At 42.6% G+C, this 23836-nt stretch overlaps 1 protein-coding gene across 2 annotated transcripts in view; it reads left to right on the plus strand.

Annotated features, from left to right (window-relative positions):
* Positions 1 to 10908: 10908 nt before the first annotated feature.
* The window catches only part of C6H14orf132 (chromosome 6 C14orf132 homolog), a 40926-nt gene continuing 27998 nt past the window's right edge, over positions 10909 to 23836 (plus strand). The window contains exon 1 of one of the 2 annotated variants that reach the window (XM_036383956.2): positions 10909 to 11114. In XM_036383956.2, the coding sequence (XP_036239849.1) occupies positions 11085 to 11114 (30 nt within the window). In that variant the 5' untranslated portion in view covers positions 10909 to 11084. The remainder of the gene's footprint in view (positions 11115 to 23836) is intronic. The other variant, XM_036383957.2, reaches the window with a different exon arrangement.

The raw sequence follows: 23836 nt of genomic DNA on the forward strand, positions 1-23836 counted from the left end.
GCTTTCCCTATTAAGCTTTCTTTATCTCAGCCCACAGGATTTCCAGCTTTTACCCTTCTGATTCTCTTCCTGGTCCTGCTGGTGGGGGAGTGAGAGAGCAGCTGCCTGGGGCTTAAACACCTCAGCAAAATATTTGCAATGATTCCACTGGGACCGTTCTGCCAAAACCAATCAAAGAGTCAATTGGGACTTCTGCCAAAACCAGTCCAAGTCTAATTGTTTATGGCAAATTCAGATTATTATTAAAGTAAAACACAATGACAACAAAAAAAGATAATGAAATAAGTTAATATTGTTATAAAGCAAAAAGCTCTGACATATGCCACCAGCAAAGAAGTTTGCATCTCTTGAAGATGTTGCTCTCCATAGGATAATATAGCAGTTTGGGGGTTGGGCTGGAAGAGACCTTGAAGATCATCTACTTCCAGCCCCCCTGCCAGCAGGGACACCTTCCACTTGACTAAGGTGGCTTAGTGCCCCATCCAACCTGGCCTTGAACATTTTCTGGGATGGGACATCTTAAACTTCTATGGGAACCTGTTCCAGTGCCTTACCAGCTTATTAGTGAAGAATTTCTGTCTCACAAGATCTGATAATGCCTGATGCAGTGGCTCACAGAGACTTCAAAGGTGAAAGACTGGCATAGCTCTGGCAAGTGGAAGAAGGAAAAGGGAACAATTATCCTATTTCAGGACCTTTGCTTTCATGTTCCCAAAATGATACATCAATATATAATCTCAATATCTATATTTCCTCTGACATTTTTTTGCCTTTCTTCATCTGGCATTAATACAGTTGCAATGAATTTTTCTTAAAAACGTTATCTCACAATCTATCTGAAAGAAGACAGACCCTTTTCTACCAATCTTGCAATGTCAGCTTCTGAAGAAGGTGCAAACCAGGGAGGGTGAACAGCAGTGTCTCTTTGTACTGACCAGATGGAGAGAGAGGCAGGTGAGACATTCACATGGATTCTGCAGCTGGCAGCAACCAGAAAAGTGTGAACGTGGTCAGTTCTCTTTGGTCAGTGCCTTTAGGAAAATTTGCCTTTTCCAGATTCATCCCTGTCCTATTTTAAGGAGGATTCTTGTTGCTCCACTCCAGGAAAGTATTATTTGTTTTGCTGTCTGTTCAGCATTCATTACTTTACTTCCAAGAGAAGGGAGGAAACAACAAACCAATTTCTTCCATTCATTTTCCACTGATTTTAGCCCTAGGGTCAGCTTTGGCATTCAGGGAGCAATATGCTTTGTGACCTAAAAAACTGGGGACAGCAAACAAAGTGTAATCCTTGCTGATCATATTAGTAGCTTTCTTTTTCAACAAGGAAAAAACTATTAGCTTTGCTTACATCATTGTGAATTCCATCATGGAATCCTGCACTTCACTATCATCTCCCTTTAATGGCTTCATGGTCTTTTAATTAAAGTAAATGAAGCTGGGCATGACAAGCATTGGCAAGTGGGAGGAAGGAAAAAAACTGATGTCTTCTCTTGTAAGTAAGTTATTTTGTATTATTTACATACAACACCACTGAAGTGCCTCACACGTAAATGCAGTGGGAGGTATTGATGTGTCAGGAACAGCAATTGCTTCTCCAATAAACTGAGGCATTTGTTACTGTGATATTTGCATATGAGATTGCCTCACTTCTTCTGTTTGTATAATTTCATTTTTAAACAAAGAAAGAAAAAGTTTCTGGTTATTTCTAAAATCATTACAATGCACAGACAGTGACACTCTGCCCACAGATGCAGCACCAGCAGTGACAGAGAATATTTCTCTTCCTGCCTTTCACTGGTGCCAAGCACCTTCTCTCTGCCAGTGGAAGCCTCTGCACAGGGGTGCCTGGTTGTTATTTTCCTTTGTGTGGAATGTCTGAGGAAGGCAGGCTGAACAATGCCTTAATCATGACAAATCAGAAGAGGATCAGCATCTGAAAATTGCTGCCACACAACTCAGCACAATTATTGCTCCTAAATCAGACAGATTTTGCCTTCAGATGGGAAGAACATACCGACCTGTCTCTATCTGCAGATGTTAATCAGAGCTGGATCTTTCTACTTCATTTGCCACCCAGTACCAGATGCACTGATGTTCTCTGTGATGTGGGAAAGTCCCTGATGAGGACTGGACTGAGGTCCCTGCACTTGTCTCATAAAGTTCTGAAGTTTTCTGCTTCATCAAGGGCATATGGGGCTGCCTTACATTTTGAAAGGGGAAAAACTATTGGACATTGTGGGGAAAAGGTAGATAATGTGCAGGGAAAAAACATTCTTATGTATTTTCACAGGCTTAAATTCAAGAAAAGGTTCTTGAAAACTATTAGCTTATGGAATATTGTCTCAAAGAAGTGTGATATACATAATAGGATGCTGGGCATTGTCCTACAGAGGGATTAATGAGATGATACTGTCTTCCAGCTTACAGTGTCACTGTCTTTGTGAAATATTTCAAGATATGTAGAAGAAAAAAACTATGGGTATGACCTAGAATTGAAAATAATGCTTCAGAATAGTTAAAAGAAAATTTATTTTAATAAACTTCATGAAAGACATCAGGAATTAATTTGGCTCCCTAGGTGTCTTTGTCTCACCATATTTTTAATTCTTGTTTGTATTATGTCATCTAAAGCTAAAAGAAGCTGAATCTTTGATGTAGCATTTTTGTCTTTCAGTGTTTGGAGAGCTGAAATCTCATTATTTTTTCCCAATTGTATTTTCTAATGTGGAAGTCCCAGAACCTGTAAATAATTTACACTCCTTTTGAAGTTTCTTTATCAGCTTCACTTCAGCAATATTCAAACAGAGATGAGAGGCAAGATGTATCTTCTTGTGATACACTATGACTGTAAGGCAACATGCTGGAATGTTTGAAATGTGATATAAATGTTTCAATGGCTCCAAACAAAGTTCAATGTCACAATGTTCACATTTCATTCATTATGTTACCTCCTTGCATTTAAAAGCTCCTTGCATCTTTTAAAGAAATGAACTCAGTTTCACAAGTGCTGACACATCAAACACATATTACATGGCTCTGAAAGATGTCTTCATTAGCTTTGCCTCACTGGCAAGCAAAATTAAATGGCTGATGATGACCCAAATTCAGCTGAGTTTGAATACCATGGAAAAACTCACATTGTATCAGAAAACTGCCAGGTGACAGAAACATTGAAATTCAATTTGAGCGTTTCATGAGCATAGTGTTCCGGGAAAAGAGGGGGAAAATATAAATTTTTATGCAATGAACACAGAGCTTTTCCCTATCCTCTCACCCCAAGTCTTACTAAAAAAAACCAACCAAACTGTCAGAAGGCAATCACACTTAATTTGATAATTTTTAAAATTTCACTTCCTGATGCAATTACAACTCTGTACTCTACCTTCTACCATCTATGATTGAAAGTGCCTGTTTGTGTTTTTTATTTTGGAGGGGAGGTGGAGTACCAGGAATCTGAATGGCAGCCCAGCTCTTCCAGAAGATAACCTTGAAGATGAAGCCTCTTTAGCAAGGAGAAAGAATTGGCCAGGGCTGGTGAATAATAATTCATCCCCATTCAAGGCAGAGGACTGATGTAGATAATTTCTTAAAGTTCTGTGCAGTGCTGTCTTCTCCTGTATATTTTATTATCTTAAAGAAGTCCACACATGTTTACAGTTTTGTGAGGGAGTCCCTTTTGCAAACTAATTCTCTTGAGAACTGCAGTGGGGACCATAAAATTCTCCTTCTAAAGGCCATATGTCCTCTTTCCAATATTTTGCATTAGCATCTTGGTAATTATGTCATGGAATATGATTCTTAAATGTATGTTGACATTTCTTACTCAGAACAGAATTCACATTATGGTTGATGAATATATTGTTTCAATGAGTCCAGAGTGTGTCAATGTCAAGAAATCAAATGTGTTGTGACAGGAAACACACTGCAGAGCTCATTGCTCTCCTTGAACAAATTGGATGATCTAAGGGCAGGTGAAAAGCCTGTTTCAATGGAGTAAAAAAGTAGTGTTTATTTCCACTAGGAATGTTTTACACTGTTAAAAGCTTTTTTATAGACATTTAACTCAATGACAAACTGAACTGGTAGAGACAGATTTGCCTTCAGGGTTAGAGGAGGCTACTGCAGGGAAAATCTGCCCTGGACTGGGAATTCCAGCCTTGCTGGCAACAATCTTTTATTCATTCCTTTGTACCAGCTAATGTAAATTTGGGGTGGGAATGAATGTTTTCAAAAGCCAAGACATTTCTCAAGTTTTTAATAATGTATAAGTATGAAGCATTTCCTGTTTTGCCTTCATCTCAAAATAGTGCCTCTTAAATTAGTGCCAATTTCCAGAACCATTATGAATCTTTCTGTCATGTAACATGAAATAAACTGATCTGAAGCCATTACCTGAACATGCAATCTCTAAGACAAATGGTTTTGCAGCAAAATGCCTAGAAGACTGTAATTGAGAAGGCAGGCTGTATAATACATCCCTTACTCTTATCGACCACTACTGCCATGAGGGGTCAGCCCCAGGGCTGCAAGACATAGTTGATATCTGCAATAAATGTGTGTCTCCACTGAGGGGAGGTAACTCCCTGCTGGTTACTTCCCCACCTCTCTGGCACCTTTTCTCTCCCAGCTTCTTTCTAGCACAGACAGCAGCCGCAGCCTTCCCACGGGAAGAGGCACCCTATGGCTGGGCTCAGGGGTGGGCCAGGCAGATTGACCTAGTCTGAGGAGCCAGATTTTGCTTTTGCTGCCCCTTCTGTTGCATTTTCAGCTCTCATAAATGAGAAAAAGCAATGACAATTTTTTCAAGACTTGGAGCAGCCAAGGAGCTGGATAGTGCTGACCCCTAACAGGGATGAGTGCCCGTCCTGCCCTTGGTGGAGACTGGGAATGCAGTAGAAGGCAATGCTGTTCCCCCTGTCTATGCTCAAGCACTTCTCTGTTTGTCCCCTGTATCACAGGAATTTGGGTTGTCTGCTCTTAAAGCTGCAGTGCCAGCAGTACAAGGAGAAGCTCCTTGAACTTCAGAAGCCTTCTTGCCTGTTAGAATTAAATCCTACATGAATTTAACGACATGAGGTTTTAGGAATTTGAGCACTATTATGGCTTCTCTGTGTGCTAATGATACTGCTTTTAGAAGAGTTTTAAGTCTAAATCTCTTTTGTGAGGAATATTTTGCCCACAAGTCTTTTGAGAGTAATATCTGGCTATTACTATTCTTGTGTGAGCAGCTGTGGGGATTAAAGAGTCACACAGAAAGTTACAAATTTAATTTGTCCCTGAATTACTTGGCACTAACTAGTTTTATTATGTTATGTGTGAGTGAGCCCTTCAGTATATAACAGCTGCTGATACTGGAATTTTATAGCAACCAAAAGGGATGTATTCCATACCAAATTTTCAGGCAGTGTTGCTCCCTCTTGTGATTACTGTGATATATCAGAAGGTCAGGAGGGATGATGCAACCTTGACTTACAAAGCCATAGAAATTGGTAGGAATAGATCTGACCTCCAGGCTCCCAATGCTGATACAGCCAGACCCATTTCCAGCCATGGAGGAAGAAAAATAAAAGGAAAAAACCCAGCCTTATCTGACCATTTAATAACTGAAATATGATGACATGGAAGTTAACAAAGATTACAGTGTAAAAAATGAAACTTTGTTATTGTATTCTCATTTACCACTGTAAAGGAGGAAAAAGTATGAGCTCACATGCCCCAGGTGTGGATATCTGGCTGGACAGATAGTATTGCAGTGCCTGTCTTCTCCTGCAGTCATTTCTGTACTTCTTTGCCCAGCACTACCTAACATAAAAGCCAACTGTCCTCCCAGTTCTTTATCAGACTGCTTTGCTTGCACAGGGGTGCCTGGAACACTGGGTACAGGCAGTGTCCTCCAAGTTCTTTCTCTCTTCTGCAGTGACTTGTCCTTCTACAGAGACATCTGCCTCCAATGTGGTTGGAGGAGCAGATCTGCTTCCCAATGCCAGACTTTTGTAGAAGATATGCACCCAGGGAACCAGGACCTGCTTGGTTCATCTTGGGGTTTTCTGGTCACAGAACCAAAGTTTCCCTCTTCTGGATTTATCTTTTTCAACAGTGAGCCCCTTCTGACATATTCTAAAGAGGGGATGCTGGACCTGGAGCTAGAGGAAGCATCAGTCTGCAACATGGCCTCAAGCACTTGTGCTTTGTAAAGGAGTATTTAAGCACACATCTGATTTTACTTGTTATTAATGAGCAGTTCAAACCACCTCCATTCCCAGTTTGACAGTGACTCCCTGAGTAACTGTCCCAGTGCTGCTCAGGGGACCCAGGAAGCAAGATGGGGCATTTGCATTCCATGAAGTGAAAATGGCTGCTTGAAATTTATGGGCTGCACTGTGTTCATTTCCTGGTGTCAACGTTTTCTATTGAAAGACCAAGCGCAAACAAAATCAACGTTCATCTCCTGAATGAGAAGGAAGGAAGGAAGGAAGGAAGGAAGGAATTGGCGGAAGGAAGGAAGGAAGTGGTGGAAGGAAGGAAGTGGCGGAAGGAAGGAAGGAAGGAAGTGGTGGAAGGAAGGAAGTGGCGGAAGGAAGGAAGGAAGTGGCGGAAGGAAGGAAGTGGCGGAAGGAAGTGGCGGAAGGAAGGAAGTGGCGGAAGGAAGGAAGTGGCGGAAGGAAGTGGCGGAAGGAAGTGGCGGAAGGAAGTGGCGGAAGGAAGTGGCGGAAGGAAGGAAGGAAGTGGCGGAAGGAAGGAAGGAAGTGGCGGAAGGAAGGAAGGAAGGAAGGAAGGAAGGAAGGAAGGAAGGAAGGAAGGAAGGAAGGAAGGAAGGAAGGAAGGAAGGAAGGAAGGAAGGAAGGAAGGAAGGAAGGAAGGAAGGAAGGAAGGAAGGAAGGAAGGAAGGAAGGAAGGAAGGAAGACTCTGAGTGAATTCGCTCCTTTTGGTGATTCAGTCCAGCCAGACTTCATGTGCAAAATTCAGCATCCTCTGCCTCCTTTGTGATGTGCTGAGCAGCAAGAGTCCATCATAGAGAATGAACTCTGTCTTAAGAATGGATAACAACATGTCACTGTGGCTGATTCTTCATTAAGGGAATTAATTGCCTTGTGTGATTGCAACCTGCTGCAATGAGGCAACAGTAGGTTTAAAATGGGACTCAGAGGAAATAGCATAAAACTATATTAAAATGCAGCAAGAAACCAATATTACCTTCTCTCCTTAAAATGGAAACTTAGTCTCCCTTTGCATATATGAAAGATTTAAATGTGATATCAGGATGCAAAGCTAAAAATTGGTACTGCATTGCCTAGGGTATCTAAATACAGCATATGGTAAGTGGGGCTGTAAAGATACAAACCCATTTAAAATCCTTTTTGGCAGCAAGACTCAATTGTCATATTTTGTTAGGTCTGTTTTGTGAAGCAAAGGCAGAGCTTATGTGCACATGCAGTGCAAGAAAGGATTTCCTACTATGCCCCAGGAAAACTGACAAACCAAACTATTCTCTAATTGAGTTGTGTTCCACTGTACTGAAAAATGTGGTCTTTTTAGCAAACAGCTTTAAAGCTAATTAAAGAGCATCTTTACTTGTTTTTAAGAATCATGTTATACAATCATGTCTGCATTTTTAGCTGGGTGCTACAATGTTTGTCCACAGAAATAGCAAATTGTGACATAATCTTTTTAAGTGGTCTAGATATTTTGATGATAAAACTGGACACAAGGTGGGCAGGACAGCTGGCAGATCTCATTCAAGCTCTGCCTTACTGAAAGACAGAAGCACATCCAAAATATTTGTTTTACAGAAGAACTTACAGAGCTCTGATAAAGCAATCTATATCCAAAATTTATATCAAAAAATTTATATCCACACAAATTTATATCCCCCAAAAATGTATTTTGGGGGAAGATGAAGAAACAAAGCTTTGTATTTTGCAGTATCAGAATTAAAAGCTTGAAGAGTGGTGGCAAATGGAGTTACATCCAGCTGGTGGCTGGTCACCAGGATGGTTCCCCAGGGTTCAGTGCTGGGGCCAGTTCTGTAACCCATTTTTATCAATGATCTGAGGAGGGGATTGATGGCACCTCAGGCAGTTTGCAGATGACACCAAGCTGGGTGGGATGTGCCAGAGAGTAGGAAAATTCTTCAGATGGGTCTGGGAAACTGCACAGTGGAAAGAGACCTGAAGGTGCTGATTAACAGCAGCTGAACACAAGTCAGTGCATCCAGGTGGCCAAGAAGGCCATTGGCATCCTGGCCTGTGGCCAGCAGGACCAGGGCAGGGATTGTCCTCCTGTACTCAGCACTGGTGAGGCCACACCTCGAATGCTGTGTTCAGTGGAGTGAGTCTGGAGAAGGGCAAGAGAGCAGGAGCTCCTAATGAGGAGCAGCTGCAAGAGTTGGGCTTGTTTGTCCTGGAGAAAAGGAGGCTCAGGGAGGACGTCATTGTACTCTACAAGTGCCTGAAAGGAGGTTTCAATGGACTGGGGGTCAGTCTCTTCTCCCAAGTAACAAGTAACAGGACAAGAGGAAATGGCCTCAAGCTGCAATACAGGAGGTTTTGATTGCATATTAGGAATTTTTTTTTCACTGAAAGGGTGGTCAGGCAGTGGAACAGTCTGTCCAGGGAATTAGTGAAATTACCATCCCTGGAATTGTTCAAAAGGCATCTGGATGTGGCACCTGGGGACATGATTTAGTGGTGAACAGGGCAGTGTCAGGTTAACAATTGGACTTGATGATCTTAGAGGTCTTTTGAACCTTAATGGTTTATGATTCTACAAACACAAATAATTTGGTGTTCCTCAGAAATTATTTGTATCTTAAACAGTACATACCATGCAGTTTCACAAACACGGCAGTAAATCAGAGGAAAATCAAAAGTGAAAACTGAACAGTAATTTTTTTTCCTTTGTCAGGCTTAAGAAATATGAATTAGTGTTAATTTCTTAAACTTGTTGAACATCACAATAAAATATTTGGAAACCTGACTGGCAGATCTTGGTACCATTAGAAATCTTCCTTGAGCACTTTCATGGAAAGGCCAAAATACCATAAGAATGGTAAAAGAAAAAGACAAAGAGCAGTTCTCAGATGGCAAGTTGTTGTTCCAAAGAAAATAATTTCTTCCTCATGTCCCTGTTTGACAAAACCTTAGAGAATGGTCAGTGGAATAAATCTGTGCATTGCCTGGTAGGGAATAGAACATTAGACACTTTAAAGAGATTGGGTAAAGAGAAACACCCTGTTTGTAGGGTCACTGGTTGCATTTTAAGCAGATACATGAACTAGATATTTCCTGAGGTTCTTTCCAGCTCTGTTGTTCTACAATTCTCATCCTCTATAGAATCAAATGAGTGTAGAAGTCAGTGTGATTTTGAAACTTTAACTATGTTTTTATTCTCATGAACTATTTTATTATTCTCTGTTGCTGCAGATGCTGTGACTGACCAGGCCATGTTTGCTATGAGGAGATGTTTACCCAGCACATTTAAAATTTATCTGGATGATGAAAGATTAATACTGTTTTGAAGTTAATTTATGGCTTCTGACACACACATCAATATCCTTTCAAAACTTTGGAGAGACTTTACAAAGAGACAATTCCATTATTTACGCAACTGAATTAAAAAATCTTAAAATTACATTGCCTCTTTGGGATTTTACTTGTTTACTTAATGGGCCTCTTGACATAAAAGCATTTTTGGCAGACACATTAATAGTCACTGAAGTAAAGGACTGATTTAAAACAGCTGATTTTCTTTCCATCACCTCCTGCTGCAGCAGTGCAACAGTAGGCAAAATAGCATGGAGCTCACAGCACACATGGTGAAACATGGTCTATTTTTTCCTCCAGGCTTTAAAATCCCAGCACAAAGCTGATTTTCCATGTACTTCTGATGGTGGCGTACACTCGTATTCTCATCAGCCCTTGTTCAGACCCTGGCAACATGCTGAAGTAGTAAAACCACGGTCAAAGATTTCAGTCTAGGAGATGAAACTAACATGTACATGTCAAAAGGTTAAAAAAAAAACTCCACACAAAAAAGCTTTTAATGCATTAGGATGCACATTTTTATTTGCCTACTTTTTGTGTTGGTGTCAAAGGTTTTTTGGAAACAACCTGTGAAGGAATATACTAAATTTTTCATGCTAAAAGTGGTAACAGTATCTGTGAGGAACACGGGAAAAGCATAAGAAAAGGGACTGTTTATTGCGTACTGCTGAATAGTAAATTCTGGGAACAAGGAGGAGAGAAGCTGAATATAAAGTTCCAACAGCTCAGCCATGAAAAGGTGTAACATTGAGCCGTCGGGAGCTCTTGTCAGCCGTGGTGAGAGAGGGAACCCACTATTTTAAAACCAGGCTGATGGATCGGCAACCGCGGCAGGATTAGCGGGATGGATTGGCAGTGTGGCCGCCAGGTGTGCATCCCCAGAGGCGCGAGTGATGCAGAGGAGCCGCACACGCCGCCAGAGCCGAGCCGAGCCGAGCCGAGCCGAGCCGCATGTGCTCCTCGCTGCTTTGTCCCCCCTCGCTTCGCTCCCCAGCACTGCCCCGCCATCGGCTCCGAGCGGCGGGACCCAGCCCGGGGCCCCCCGGCCGTGCCCGCGCCCCCAGGCTCGGGCTGCGCAGCCGTTCCGCGTAGGCAAACGGCCCCAGGGCCGAGGGGCTCCTGCCGGCCCGGGCTGGCCCCGCCGCGGGGCTCCGGGGCCGCCGCGGGCGCTGCCGGCAGCGCGGGGAGCGGGGCCCGGCGGGGCCGCCCCACAGGTGCCGCCGGGCGGAGCCGCCCCGGCCTCCCCCCGCCGCGGGGGCGGGCCCGGCCCAGCCCAGCGCGGGGGCCGGGTCGCCGCCGCCCCCGCCCCCTGCCGAGCCAGCCGCGCCGGGCCGGGCCGTGCCGGGCCGTGCCGGGAGCCGCCGGAGCTGGAACTGGTACCGGTGTCGGCTCCGCTGCCGCGGCCGCGCCCGCCGCTGCTGGGGGAGGCGGTGCCCGCGCCGCGCCCCCGCGCCCCGCCCGCCCCCGGCAGCAGCAGCAGCGGCAGCGGCAGCCTCAGCACCTCCGCCAGCTCCGCCAGCAGCTCCAGCAGCAGCACCATGGACCTCTCCTTCATGGCCGCGCAGGTGGTGCGCGACGGTGGCACGGGACGGGACGGGATGGGACAGGAGCCGGGCGGGGGCGGCGGGCGAGCATCCCCTCCTCTGCTTTCCGCTCCGGTCCCCTCTACTCCAAAGTTGCGGCGGCGCGGGTAAAGCCTGAGCGGCCCCGTGCCTTGGGGAAGGGGCGAGGAGGAGGGAAAAAAGGGAGAAAATGAGGCGGCTTAGCGCTGCTGAGGAGAAGTTGGCGGCGCAGCTCGGGGCGCAGCACCTGTTAGCGGCCGGCGGCGGGCCCAGCCCGGCTGCCGCTCCCCGCCCGCCTCCGGGGCGCTGCCAGCGGGCTGGGCGAGGCCAGGAATCATCTCTCCATCCTCCCAGACCGGCTGTAAATGGAAATCGGAGATGCGATTTTTCGGTTCTTTTTCCCCGTTCCGTATTGCGACTATATGTGCAGCTGTGGTTTTGGGTTCTTTTAAGTTGTTGTCTAGGCATACAGAATTCAGCTTGGCGTGTATAGAAATACTCCTCTGTTTGCATGAACAATTTTTTTTAATTGCAGCTTAGTTCTGATTCCAGCTCGAGGCATGATTGTGGGTGTTGGTGTTCAATGTACTCATGCTTGATATGCAGAGAAGTATGTACTGGCTATAAGCCACCCAAAGCCAAAAATCATCATGGTGAATCCAGGTGAATTGGGTTTTTAACAGAAAGTGCTGTGCTTGAGACAAAGCCACACTCACTGACCATCCATTACCTTTTCCAGGATACATTCTTCTATTCATGTGGCTACCTAAGTATAATTGGCCTTTTTCAAGAATAATTTGGCTCCAGGTTTGTGATTTTGCCAAAAAGCATCACCCACCATTGAGAGGGGGAGTAGGGGTCAGGAAAGCCTTTCTGCGCTGTTGCTGCCTGAGTGCTGACTTCAGCTGGAGGTGTTTGTTAGAAGCCAAATCTAATCCCTGAGCTGTTGTTCTGTTTCATTAATGCAATGGCTGTTTTGTCTTGTTCTCTTCCTAAAGTCCACCTCTGAGAGGGTGTCAGGCTCTGCCTTTCTGAAGTTGGCTGTCCAAGCATCTCTTCCCTTTGGATGTGTTTCTAAGAATTTTTTTTTAAGGAAAACCACAGTAGGGAGGAAAGCATAGTTTCTATTGATATGAGATCTTCCTGATAACTGGAGTATTCCAAAGAAATTTTGCAGGTGTCAGATCATTTTCCTATGGTCCTTCTCAGCATAGTCAGTGAGCTCCCTGTGTCCATCTTTTGTTCCCTAAGCACTGAGCTGAAGGGGAATGCCCCCATAGCACAGAAGCAGAGGTGCAGCACACAGCAGGAGATTTTTACCAATAATCAGAGTGGAGTGTGCCAAAGTGCTGCCCATTCTCTTTTTAATACTCTCCCTTATTCTTGTTGTCCCATATTCTACATAACTTCTGTGCTAATTCTGTGTGTTGGAAGACTCACAAAGCACTGTTGCTTTGCTTCTCTCAACAGTTCCCAGTGCAAATGTGTCTTACACTTCCAAAGGTTATTAATGCAACAGTTTACAGTGAAACGTGCTTTTCTCCCTGATCCTTTGGGGTTAATTTGTTGTTTTCCTTTGTCACAAGAAGTGTGAATTGATAGTTTTTGTTTCAGTGTGAGGTGAAGGCAAGACAAAACACCTCAGGAAGAAAGACTTGGAATACCTTGGAGCTGTGTGGGTCAAAGCCCTTTGGGTGGTGAGGGTGGTGGAAGCAGTCAGGGCTGTCAGATCTCTCCCAGTGGGGGCACAGGGCTCAGTGGGTCTGCACAGCACAGGGCATATGGGGAATTCCTCCAGGGGGTATTTGTGTAATTATTAACCTATGATGAGCTGTAGGAGAGGATTTCCTGGGCTCCTTTTCTACTGAAGGAAATGAATCAAGTTCTTAGGTCACTGTGTACAGCAGAGGCTGCAGTTACCCCTGTTACTCCCCATCACAGGCCTCTTGTACCTTTCTGAACTGTCAGCCCTTTCCATTCCTGTCACCATGGTGACATTTAACCCTCAGTGTAACACTCCTTTAATTTAAGTATTACTTTTCTTCAACTCTCTTTTCACTGCTATATCTTTTTGGGTTTTTTGTTTGAATCATTTCTGTAGCATCTCTGGTGGTGTAGTCCGGTGAGATATCTTCAATAACAAATGAGTGAGAACACAAGAGAATTATTGGCTTCTACTTCCTGCTCATAATCACCTTTAAAGATACTCTGCTATCACTCTCATTATCACCCACCTGCAGCAAGTATTACATTTTACCTGATGAATACCAGACATATTAATATTTTGTAGAAAAGTAGGTAATACCTAAACTGAGATGCTTAAAGGCATACAAGCAATGGTTACCTCTCAAGTTCGTTTATTTTTACAGGATACTGAAGACTATTTATGTTCCTCTAAATTGCTTTCATGTTGTCACACCTTTGCACTGCTCATTTTGGACTCAAGTTGGCTTTGCTAGATGTCTTGTGAGACAGCATAAATGACCTGTATGTTAGAGCCCCTCTGATGTAAACACAGAAGCAGAGTGTGAAAGTTTGGTCACCACTGGCAGCCTCAGTGATTCTACAGTGTATTATGAACAGTTCAAATCTGACCTCCTCCTAAGTGCAGCTTGAGCAACCACTTGAGCACCTCAGCTGTCTTGTATTTATTAGCTGAGCCATGAAGAACAGCTTTTGACTGCAACTATAAAATCTGTTGTTTAAATGAGCCCTTTTGCATTAGCCCTTTCATCTCCAGTCAGTAGCTGATTGAGCAGGCTTGGGTGTCCTCTGTTCTGCTGGTGCTCTAATTGGCTTTGGTTTAAGGTCCCTTGTACTAATGAGCAAGACTCACACCTAGTCAAAGCCTATTATCAGCTGGTCACTGGGTTTCCATTTTAAATCTGTATTTTAGTTAAAGTAATGCTGTACATCTCAAGATGCTGTGCCAGAGATGTTCAGCCACTGCTAAGCTGTATGACAGCCTCATTTCTGTGTTGTTCAGTGATTTGAGAGTGCTCTTGTAGTCTAGGTAACCTCAGAAATAGCCACTTCTCATAGGTAGAGACTTTTGCTTGCAGCATAAAAGCCGGGTTTGGAGAGGTGCTGAGTGCTGCATCCAGCTAAGAGCACTCCCTGCTTTTGTCAGGGGTTAGGGGGTTGCTGCCAGATGCCCAGGGGTGAGCTGCTCCCCACCCTGCTTCTGACAGACCACAATTAATATTGATTTAACAGCCAGCTGGAGGAAAAAATGTTAATGGGAGCAGGGTTGAAATGTCTTCAACCTGAAAAAAATAGAAGCTTTTAGTGGGAAAAAAATGGGAAGACAGAGAAATAAAAAATGATGTCATGGTGTTCAGTATGATCCAAATTGATATGAGCTGGGCAGCACCTGCAGTTATAATGTTACTGATACGTTTTTCAAGATTTATGTTTGCAATTTAATTTTCCTGAAGCGTTTCCTGTATTTTCTGTTTCATATTGAAAATGAAGACTGGATTTCCTTAATTTGCAGTGTTTGGTTGGGTATGTCTCCCTACAGTAAAAATAAAATTTTAGTTGTCAGATAAATGGTCTTTTCTTCTTTTAAGTTTAGAACAGGGAAAAGGTAGCAAGAGCCTTCAGAGTATGGCTATTTTGGTGGATTTTTTTTGAGTAAATCATGTATAGTTCATGATTCCCTATGTTCAAAACCTCTTTGTAAACAGGTTCTGAGGATTTGAAGTACAAGAAGTTGAATTCTTTGTGTATAGTTTAATAATTAAAAGTTGTATTTTTATAATCTTTCATTTCAATTAGAGTAATAGGGGTTTGTTTTAAACATGAAAAGTGATACCATGCTTCAGGAGCTAGAGAAACAAATGAGCAAGTTTGGTACAGAAAGCAAAACCATTATAAAATAAAGATAATTTCATTGCTTTTGTGTTCTCTATTACTCTTCTAGGATTTCAGGTCTGGTCAGTGATCATTCAAGTCACTTGAAGCCTTTCATTGCATTGACAGTAATCCAGGTCACCTTTCCCCACAGTAGGGAGGTGGTCATTGCTGTGTCTTGAAGAAACCATATAGTTCCCTATTGGGAGAATAGCAATCCATGCTTCCACATGAAACATACACTATTAAGAGCTATATAACCTCTGAAAAGCCCTGGAATACACCAGATGAACTGAGTTCATGTAGGGTCAATAATATCATGCAAGTTATTTGTGAGAAAATATTATAATAGCAAATTCTACAAACTTTGATTTAAAATATCCTTTCATTTTGACTTATGGAATCATAGCATCATTGTCATTATGTCATTTAAAGATTGGAAAACACTTTTAAGATCTGTTTCAGCCATTAATGTAGCACTGCCAAGTCCACCACTAAACCATGTCCTTAACTGCCACATCTGCACATTGATTAACTACCTCCAGGGGTGGTGACTCAACCACTTCCCTGGGTAGCCTGTTCCAACACGTAGCAGCACTATGCATTAAGAAATGTTTCCTAATTTCCAATCTAAACCTCCCCTGTCCCAACCTGAGGCTGTTTTTAAGTTGCCATGTCACTTGTTGCTTGGAGGAAGAGACCAACCTCCACCTGGCTACAATCTTCTTCCAAGTGGATGTAGAGAGCAATGAGGTTCCCCCAAGCCTCCTTTTTCTTCAGGCTCCACATCCCCAGCTCCCTCAGCCACTCCTTATCAGATTTGTGCTCCAGACCCTTCACCAGCTTTATACTCACATTTTCCAGCTGACATGGACAGCCCATGTGCGTGCTGCAAGGCTGGTGTGTGCACAGAGGGTGTGCTTGGCATTCTTGGACACCCAGCTGCCTGAACAGAGCTGCTGCATTTCCAGAAATCCCAGACATAGGTCCAGTATCCCTTAATTCCTTTCTAATGAGATTTCTGGATGTTAGAGGATGCACAATTAGGATTTCCTGTACTCTGCTGTATCAGCACAGAGGAACCAGAGTGTAGGATAATAACTGCATTTGTTTTCTCACTATTTCTTTATCTATTCTCCCTCTCAGGGGTCAAGAGGGATTCAAAGCCTTTATTAGCTGTGTGCTCTTTCTTTCAGCAAGGTAATCTGAATTAAAAAAGAGAGTTTAGATTTGTGGTTTGGGCAGGTTAGTCCCACCAGCTCAAAACAGAATCCAGGCTGCTTGCTCAACGTGAGCTGCATGTGTCTGTGTGTCCATTCTCTGCTGCCAAGAAAGCTCCAGAGAAGGACAGACCTTTCAGCCATGCTTGCACCTTGGGGAGTATGTCTTTGAAAGTGCTAAATAGTGGCCATTTGGAAGCTTTGACATTACTGGTGTATGCTTAGGACTGTTTTTTTTTCTGTAAAAAGTGGGATCACCAAAAAGCAATCTCTTTGCCAAACCAATGGAGATTTGGGATTAAAAGATGCATAAACAACTCCTTGTCAAAAGCTGCCTTGATTGTAGTCTAAGACCTAAGACAAAACCTCTTTGATCTATATCATTAAACATTAATAATGTTAGCTAGGAGCTTGTAGTCGTTCTTTTATGTAACCAGTTCAGTGCTCACTTATCTGCATAATAGGGCACTGACCATTACTCTACCAGCTCCACTTTCTTCCAAAGGTTAAAGTCATTTTCTCTGGCATTCTTTGATTCCTCCAGACTGTCTTGACTTATAATAAATAGAATCAAAGCAGGTGTGAGTTTAACTAAAGAGTTGCCAGATGCTTTGGTTCAATCTTAAGTCCGGATGTCTTGCTGTGGAATAGCACAGCCAGAGGGTCCAGCTGTATAATCCAGATGTTGCCAAAATCCTGGTTTGTGTGCAGAAATCAGTGCCCTCATCCAGGATGTTGCCAACAGTTGAGGTGAGAATAATTTTCTTTCTGCTGGCTGCTTGGCACAATTGCATTAGATTTTTATTAGTGTGGGGAACAAGAGGAATCCCTTCACTTTTCTTATCACTGCAGTAACACTGCAGACTACATTTCCAAGTCTTGTATAGTAGAAATTTCTGTTCCAGGAAAGCTTTTGAAAATTCATTGGAGATTTGGGCGTACTGTTTTTATAAAGTGTTGATACTGCACTTTGGAGGAGGCTGTTGTTCCAGGATTCTGCTTGTAATTGCTGTCAAAAGATGTTAAAAGCAGTGATTCCAATCCAGCAAATCACTTAAACATTTACTGCACTTGGAACACGTGTATATTGTTCCAGTAGCATCAGCAGGACTGTCCACTTGCTTAAAATGAGGCATCTTAAAGCCTGGCACCGATGGAGAGAGAATGCTTTGCTATTCATAGAAAAATATCCTAGGAGAGCAAGAGAAAACCTACTGTTGGTCATGTTATTAATTCAGGGAAGCCTGAGGCTAAGTGTTTTGGGAGTGACTGTGCTTTCATCAATTAATGGCATGATTAATTTCTCATAGGAGCTCTTACATGTTGGAAGAGGAGGATGTGGTAGGAGGTGGGTGGTGGAGAAGGGAAAGGAGGATGTGGCTCATGTGGCACACGTGTTTGTGCACCTTTGCACACTAAGGGTTAGAAGAAACTGGAAATAATTTAATTGTGTTTCATGTGCCCATTAACTGTGTGACTAATTCTGTGACACAGTTAATATTTATTGAAATAATTTGCAGGGTTTTCAGCAGTCACATGCTAAAAACTTCACAAACAGAGCAGATGTCACATATTTCTGTCTTTGTTGAATGTGGAAAGGAGGGTTGTAATATAATAGCAAATAGACATTCACATGTTTTACAGACATAAAGCATTTCACTACTCTTTATTGCAGCAGTAGCTGGTGTCCTGTTGTACACAAATAATAGCTAGAGATGGCAGGTAAGGGGAATGAAGACTGAAGCAGCACTACATTCATGCCAATTGCTTGGTGAGGTGCCTGTTTTTTCTTGAACAGTAAGAACCCAACCCTGTCCTACACTGAGCAATGATTCTCTTGGGAGACACAATGAGAATGGAGTTTCTGGGCAGCAGCTGAATAGCCCAGTTGGGTCCTCAGAATCCATAGGCTATAAAATCTTAACTGGTTATAGATTGGGGTGGTGATGGTGGTGTTATCTTGGTTTTTGCTGATTTTGGATGGATTTTTCCATTCATTGATGAGCTGCAAACATGAGGGTGGAAATCCTGGTTTAAGTTTTGTTGAAAATGGAATGGATACTGGCCATTAGGAATCTAGTTTCACCATCTTCCTAAGTTCATTCCCATAACAGACAAAAGCAAAAATCTCCAAATGATTCAAAGGGTTATATAGGATTAAGAAAAGCAGTGATCCTTTGGTGACCATACACCATCAAATTAAATCACTGATAAAATATTAGACCATTCAAATGTAGTGCAGTGATGTGGAAAGCAGAAAATTACAGCAGCAATCCAAGTAAATTCAGCAGTGACCAGCTCTTTTAGTTTGCTATGTCTCTCTGCTGGACTTTAGTTTCTTTGGAAGTGTTTTTGTTCATGAATTGCATTTTCTGCCTAAGCTAGTGAGATCTGTTGTAGTCCTCTGTCTGTTTTCAGCAGACATCTTGGTTTGATGAGTATAGTATCCTATGCAGAATTACTGTCAACCCTATCCTCTTCTCACAGGGATGATGATTATTAGAGGTATCTTTTGAAAAACTGATGGCTCTCTTGTAAACATTTTTTTTTCCAGCAGATACATGCTGAAGTATGAAAGAAAGATCCTTGAAAATGGATTGTAAACTGATGATAGTTGTGTGGCTTGATCGGTGGCTTGATCTACTTCTTGTGCTGGTTAACATGTCAGGATTGTTCCATTTCCATGGAATGGAAGCCTTTGGCAAGCAGGATCCTGACATTTCATATGCAAGTTATGAGCACTTTGGAACAAAAAAAGGGGCAGAATGAAGTGTGTGAACTCCTTGATATCTATTTTGAAGGTGCTGTGTGGTCAGGGTGTGCAGTGTGCTGCAGGGAGGAAGGCCTGTCCTTACACTGGGCACTGAATAGGCACAGAAGACATGGCCAGCTGTGACACAAAGACCAGGAGTGCCAAGCACTTACTGACTGTGTTCTTTGCAGTGCTGGCAGGATTACAGGGAGCAGCAGGGTGAAAATCTCTCCCTTTGAGTACAGCCATGAGCACACAGCAGCCAGAAGTGGAGCTGTGAGCGGTGCTCACTGCCTGCCTGCTCCCGCTGGCTCACACACACCCACACAGTGCTCTCAGTCTGTCTCACAGCACCAGGCTTTTGAAATGACACCTACTCTGACTCTGAATCTTAAGTCTTAGCTGAATTCCACACTTCTGGTAGCTGCCAGAGCCCAAACCTGCCAAGCAGCAGCTAATTAGAAATCATTACTATTACGGTCACTTGAGAAAAGCTCAGCACCTCTATGAAGCAAGCTGCTCGATGCAGGGCCATTTCTTTTTGTTTTACAAAGTGATTGTCTCTAGTGTGGAAATGTTTTAAAAAAATAATAATATTAAAAGCTGTTAGCCTCAGCTGGTTCTGTTTGTTATAATTTTGTTTGTAAGCTTTTCAAATATTACAAAAGGTGGAACACCCTATGAATGAGCCTGCATTACTAAAACAAAACCAAACTTCCACTGTGGCTTTTTTTTTTTTCCCCTGCCAAAACAGCTGGAAGACAATTTGCAAAATGTGGGATGGTGTGCTGGGTTCTGTGACTGATATAAGAGACCAATACCAGAGTTGCTGCATGGAAAGGAAAAAGACAGCTGTGTCTCTTTGATGTGTAGAGGTTTTCAGGTGTATGTTCAGAGAGAAAAAGTAACAATAGGACTGATGCAGAAACAAAAATATTAAAATTAAAAGTTTTAAAGGATTTCTGAGATGTCAGCTGAACCCAAGGACATGGAGCAGCTGATCTCTTTTAAATATCTAGACCCTAATTAAGTATATGCCTGAAGTATGTAATTCTCTGAACTTCCCTTCTGCTTAAATGAAGTATATAATTAAATGTCTTGATCATCTGCAATAATTGCCAAAGCATTTTGAGGTGTTATAATAGATCTTCTTTAAATGTGAGCTCTACTTGAAATATGTTGGGTTTCTCTTTTTGTCTTTCTACCTTACCCTCCTTGATGCACCACATAAGTTTTTATGGATCTTTCTCAGGGGTTTCCTCACAACTTTCCTCTTGTTTGCCAGTGTAGAATTTTTCCTTCCAACTCAGGTATGCTCTCCTCTTCTTCCTTCATCTCTCATATCCTCCATCCTTACCTTCTATAAATTATTTCAGATGCTATAGTTGCACGAGGTCCAGTCCAAGTCCTACAGAAATCTGAGTTTACTTCTGGAAGATGGGGATGAGAGAGTAAACAATTCTCCTATTCAGGATCAAGAGATCCAAATGCATCAGAGGAGTAATTAAAATGCTGCAATCACTGAAACTGTAAGCAACAGGGCAGAAACTTTCCCAGTTGACTTACTAAAGACAGAAGCCTGTTAGTATGTCTTTACTGGGCTGCAGGTTATTAAAAATTGATGGTACTTGATATGGAATCTAAATATCAGGAATGGAAATGTCACCTCCTTTGCTCTGTTCTATATTTTGGTTGTTCTTCAGCTAGAGCAGAGTAATTTACAATCTCAGTCTGAAAAGTTCTGAATTTTCTTCTAGATGCTAAGCCCAGCATCAGTATCTTGTGCAAAAGATACTGAAATTTCATTCACAAACACTCTTCTCTCTTTGCCTGTGCTATGATATCTTTCCCCTCACTGACCTAGAGGTCACCTTAATTAAATATGTGGTTATTAGCATAAAGGCATGCCAAATGGTTATTCTGTGATAGGATCCAGGCTGTGAAATGGTTCATTCTGTGCTGGTCTCTGAGCAGTCTGACTGAGCATGTGGTGAAACCGTGCAGATGAGCAAGGCGGTGAAATTTGTTTTCAGGGTGGCAGATGTTTTATTCTCCTGGTGTGTTCTCTGGCATTTCTCAAGGACATGAAACAGAAGCAGAAGAAATTGAATTGCTGTGCTTGCTCTCTCCCTTGTTCTCCAAGGTAGTTTTGCAACTCATTTCTCCTGTAATCTTATGAAGTGTGAGAAGAGACATGCACCTCCTGACTTCTCTTACAACTGTCCTTTACACTTTCACAGGTAACCTTCTTTACCCAGCCAGCTGTAGTTTTCAGCATGGGTGGTTTTCATGGTGCATATCTTGCTTATCACTTTAGTGTACATAATACCCTTAACAGCACTTTAAAGATTGGTATTTGGATGACTAAATAAACATTGCCTGCCTCTAAAACATTTGAATCCCGACCTCTGCTCTGCACGGTGCATGTCTGGAGAAGGAGGGCATGGAGAAGGCAGAGGACACTGTGCTGATGTAAGCTGCAGTCTGGGCTGCCATAATAACAATCCCTTTCTGTGCCTTAAAGCCTTCAGGTGCCAGCATATGCCATGGGTTATGCTGACAAGTGAAGGGAATGAGAGGAAGCAAAGGTAGGTTTGGCCAAACTCTGCTGTCTTCCTTGAGGACACAACATGGTCTGATTTGAACTGGTGTAGAAGATGCTGGCCAGCTCCCAGAAGCCAGCTCATTGTTTCTGTAACCGTTGGCTTTGGAAATAGCAAAGTCAACTGTTACTAAAAATCTTGAAACTCAGTTCTAGAAAACAATAAATAGGAGAGTCTCTTCTGTAATGACAGTTGGTCTTATTTTGCCACCTGATCTTTGCTGTTAGAAAACTAATCACATAGTCTTACACTCTAGCCTTGCCTAATCAAGGATATAAGTTCATCAATGCAAACAGATTCAAGAATTTCTTAGTGTTAGATTTTTTAATTATTAAAAAATTCAATACCTTGTATTGCCCATGGATTATGATGGTAATTCAACTGGACTCCACCACATCCATGGTATCTTTTTTTACAGAAATATGTAACATTTAGGGTATGGGTGCATTTCCATACTTAGTCTAGAGATCTCAGGGGCACTACAATATAAGCAGCCATCAGGCATCTACTGTAAATTTGTGTGAGACATGATTAGGATAGTGCACCCCAACACTCTGATGATCTGTGGTGCCTCTGCTCTGTCCCACAGGAATGTGGCATGACCAGGGAGGTGAGGGACCATAGGCTAGGCTAGCATGGGCAAGCACACATAGGGTGGCAACCAGAGACAGACAATAGAGCTGAGTCTGTTGCTCACTGTATTTCAGGGTTGTTGTCCAACTGCTGCATCCAGCAGTGACCTGCAACTTACAGAGTTGACCTTCTAATGTGATTTTTATTCTCATAAACCTCAAAACTTTTCATGAAAAGTGTGAAGTTTCACCTGAAATTAAAGGATACAAAGAGGAAGGTTGGACTGTCCCATGAGGCCACAGAGGAGATAAGGGTCTCAGTGAGCACTTATTCCCAGTTTGGTGCTCCTTAGTGTGGAAGCTCAAACTGGCCATTGGTTGCAGAGGCAAAGCAGCAAATCCTTCTTACTCCACATGTGCAGTCAGGTGGCCCTGCAGGGATGCTCAGAGCATCCCTTGAGTTCTTCCAGATGTTAGTGAAGTTATGGCTTGAAGCTTGTAGCTTTGTCTTTTGGTACTGGATTCATGACTATCAAGATCTGATTTTTATGTTGTTTTGTCTTGTTGTTTGGTTTTTTTAAACTGTGGTGTCGTTTCCTTCAAAATGAGTCTGGCAGGTGATCTCACAGAAGTTTAGAAAACTGGGACTTTCAGACTCTGGACCATTGCAGTAAAGTTTGGCCAACAAGCAGAACAGGGTGTGCTCTTCCCCAAAAATAAGCAGCATCTTTCTGCGTGCTGATTTTGACAGAAACCCTGACATCAGTTTAGGAGTAATAGAGCTCATGTACAACTCTTTGCCTCAGGATCATCTATGCTCCTGTCAGTCCTAGTAGTCATCCTGTTCACTGCCTGTCTCACAGGAGCAGCAGAGTGGTGACAACAGAGGAGATGCAGCAGCTGTCACACCTATTTACAGTTTCGCAGTCACTGATGTGAGAATAAACAAACATGATATTCCTGCAGTTGCCTTGTTAGCAATTTATTTTTAAAATCAGTCACTTGAAAAATATTGAGGCACAGGTAAAATAGCTCTGTCAGCACTTTCTGTGTGGTTTGCAACCTACTGCTTGACCTGAAAATTTCACTCTGTTTCTGTTAACTTAATAGAGGAGCTAAGGTCAAGGCCACATACTTACCTGGTGAAAGCACACATTTCCTTTCTGAGTGAAGTGGTATCAAGAAGGGATGTGGCTCATCAAATGCAGGAACATGCTGATTCCTGTCTGCTGTTGCCATTGTATTCACTGATTTTATTACCTGCTCAGTAGTGATGAGTAATTCTCACATGTAAGCAAGTGATATTTACTGTAAGAAAGGTCAAGTAAATTCATAGTTGAGCAAACATTTAAAGAAATAACAATTAGAGATTGCTTTCCTATTTTGCTTGAAAATGTGGAAGGGGAAAGAAATTGAAAATATAAACATTTTTTCTTGGATAGCCAAGAAACAAATGCAGAAGTTCATATTTTCCATCACTGCATCCCCAGAAATGTGGGCATGATACTTGTATTTAGTCAGTAAATCTTTATTAAGTCAAACAGTGGTTGACAACAGATATATAAAAAAACCCAGTAAGTCAAGAAAGTTGATAGGATTAAAATCTGTGATCTATTTTGGGGGCTGAAGTGGAACAACCCTGGATAAACAAAATGAGGGTGAGTCCATAATATCCCATGAAGACACAGCATTTAGGGACATGGATATTGTGCTTTGGTTTTCCTTT

The sequence above is a fragment of the Molothrus ater genome, chromosome 6, assembly GCF_012460135.2.
Source record: "Molothrus ater isolate BHLD 08-10-18 breed brown headed cowbird chromosome 6, BPBGC_Mater_1.1, whole genome shotgun sequence".
NCBI lineage: Eukaryota > Metazoa > Chordata > Aves > Passeriformes > Icteridae > Molothrus > Molothrus ater.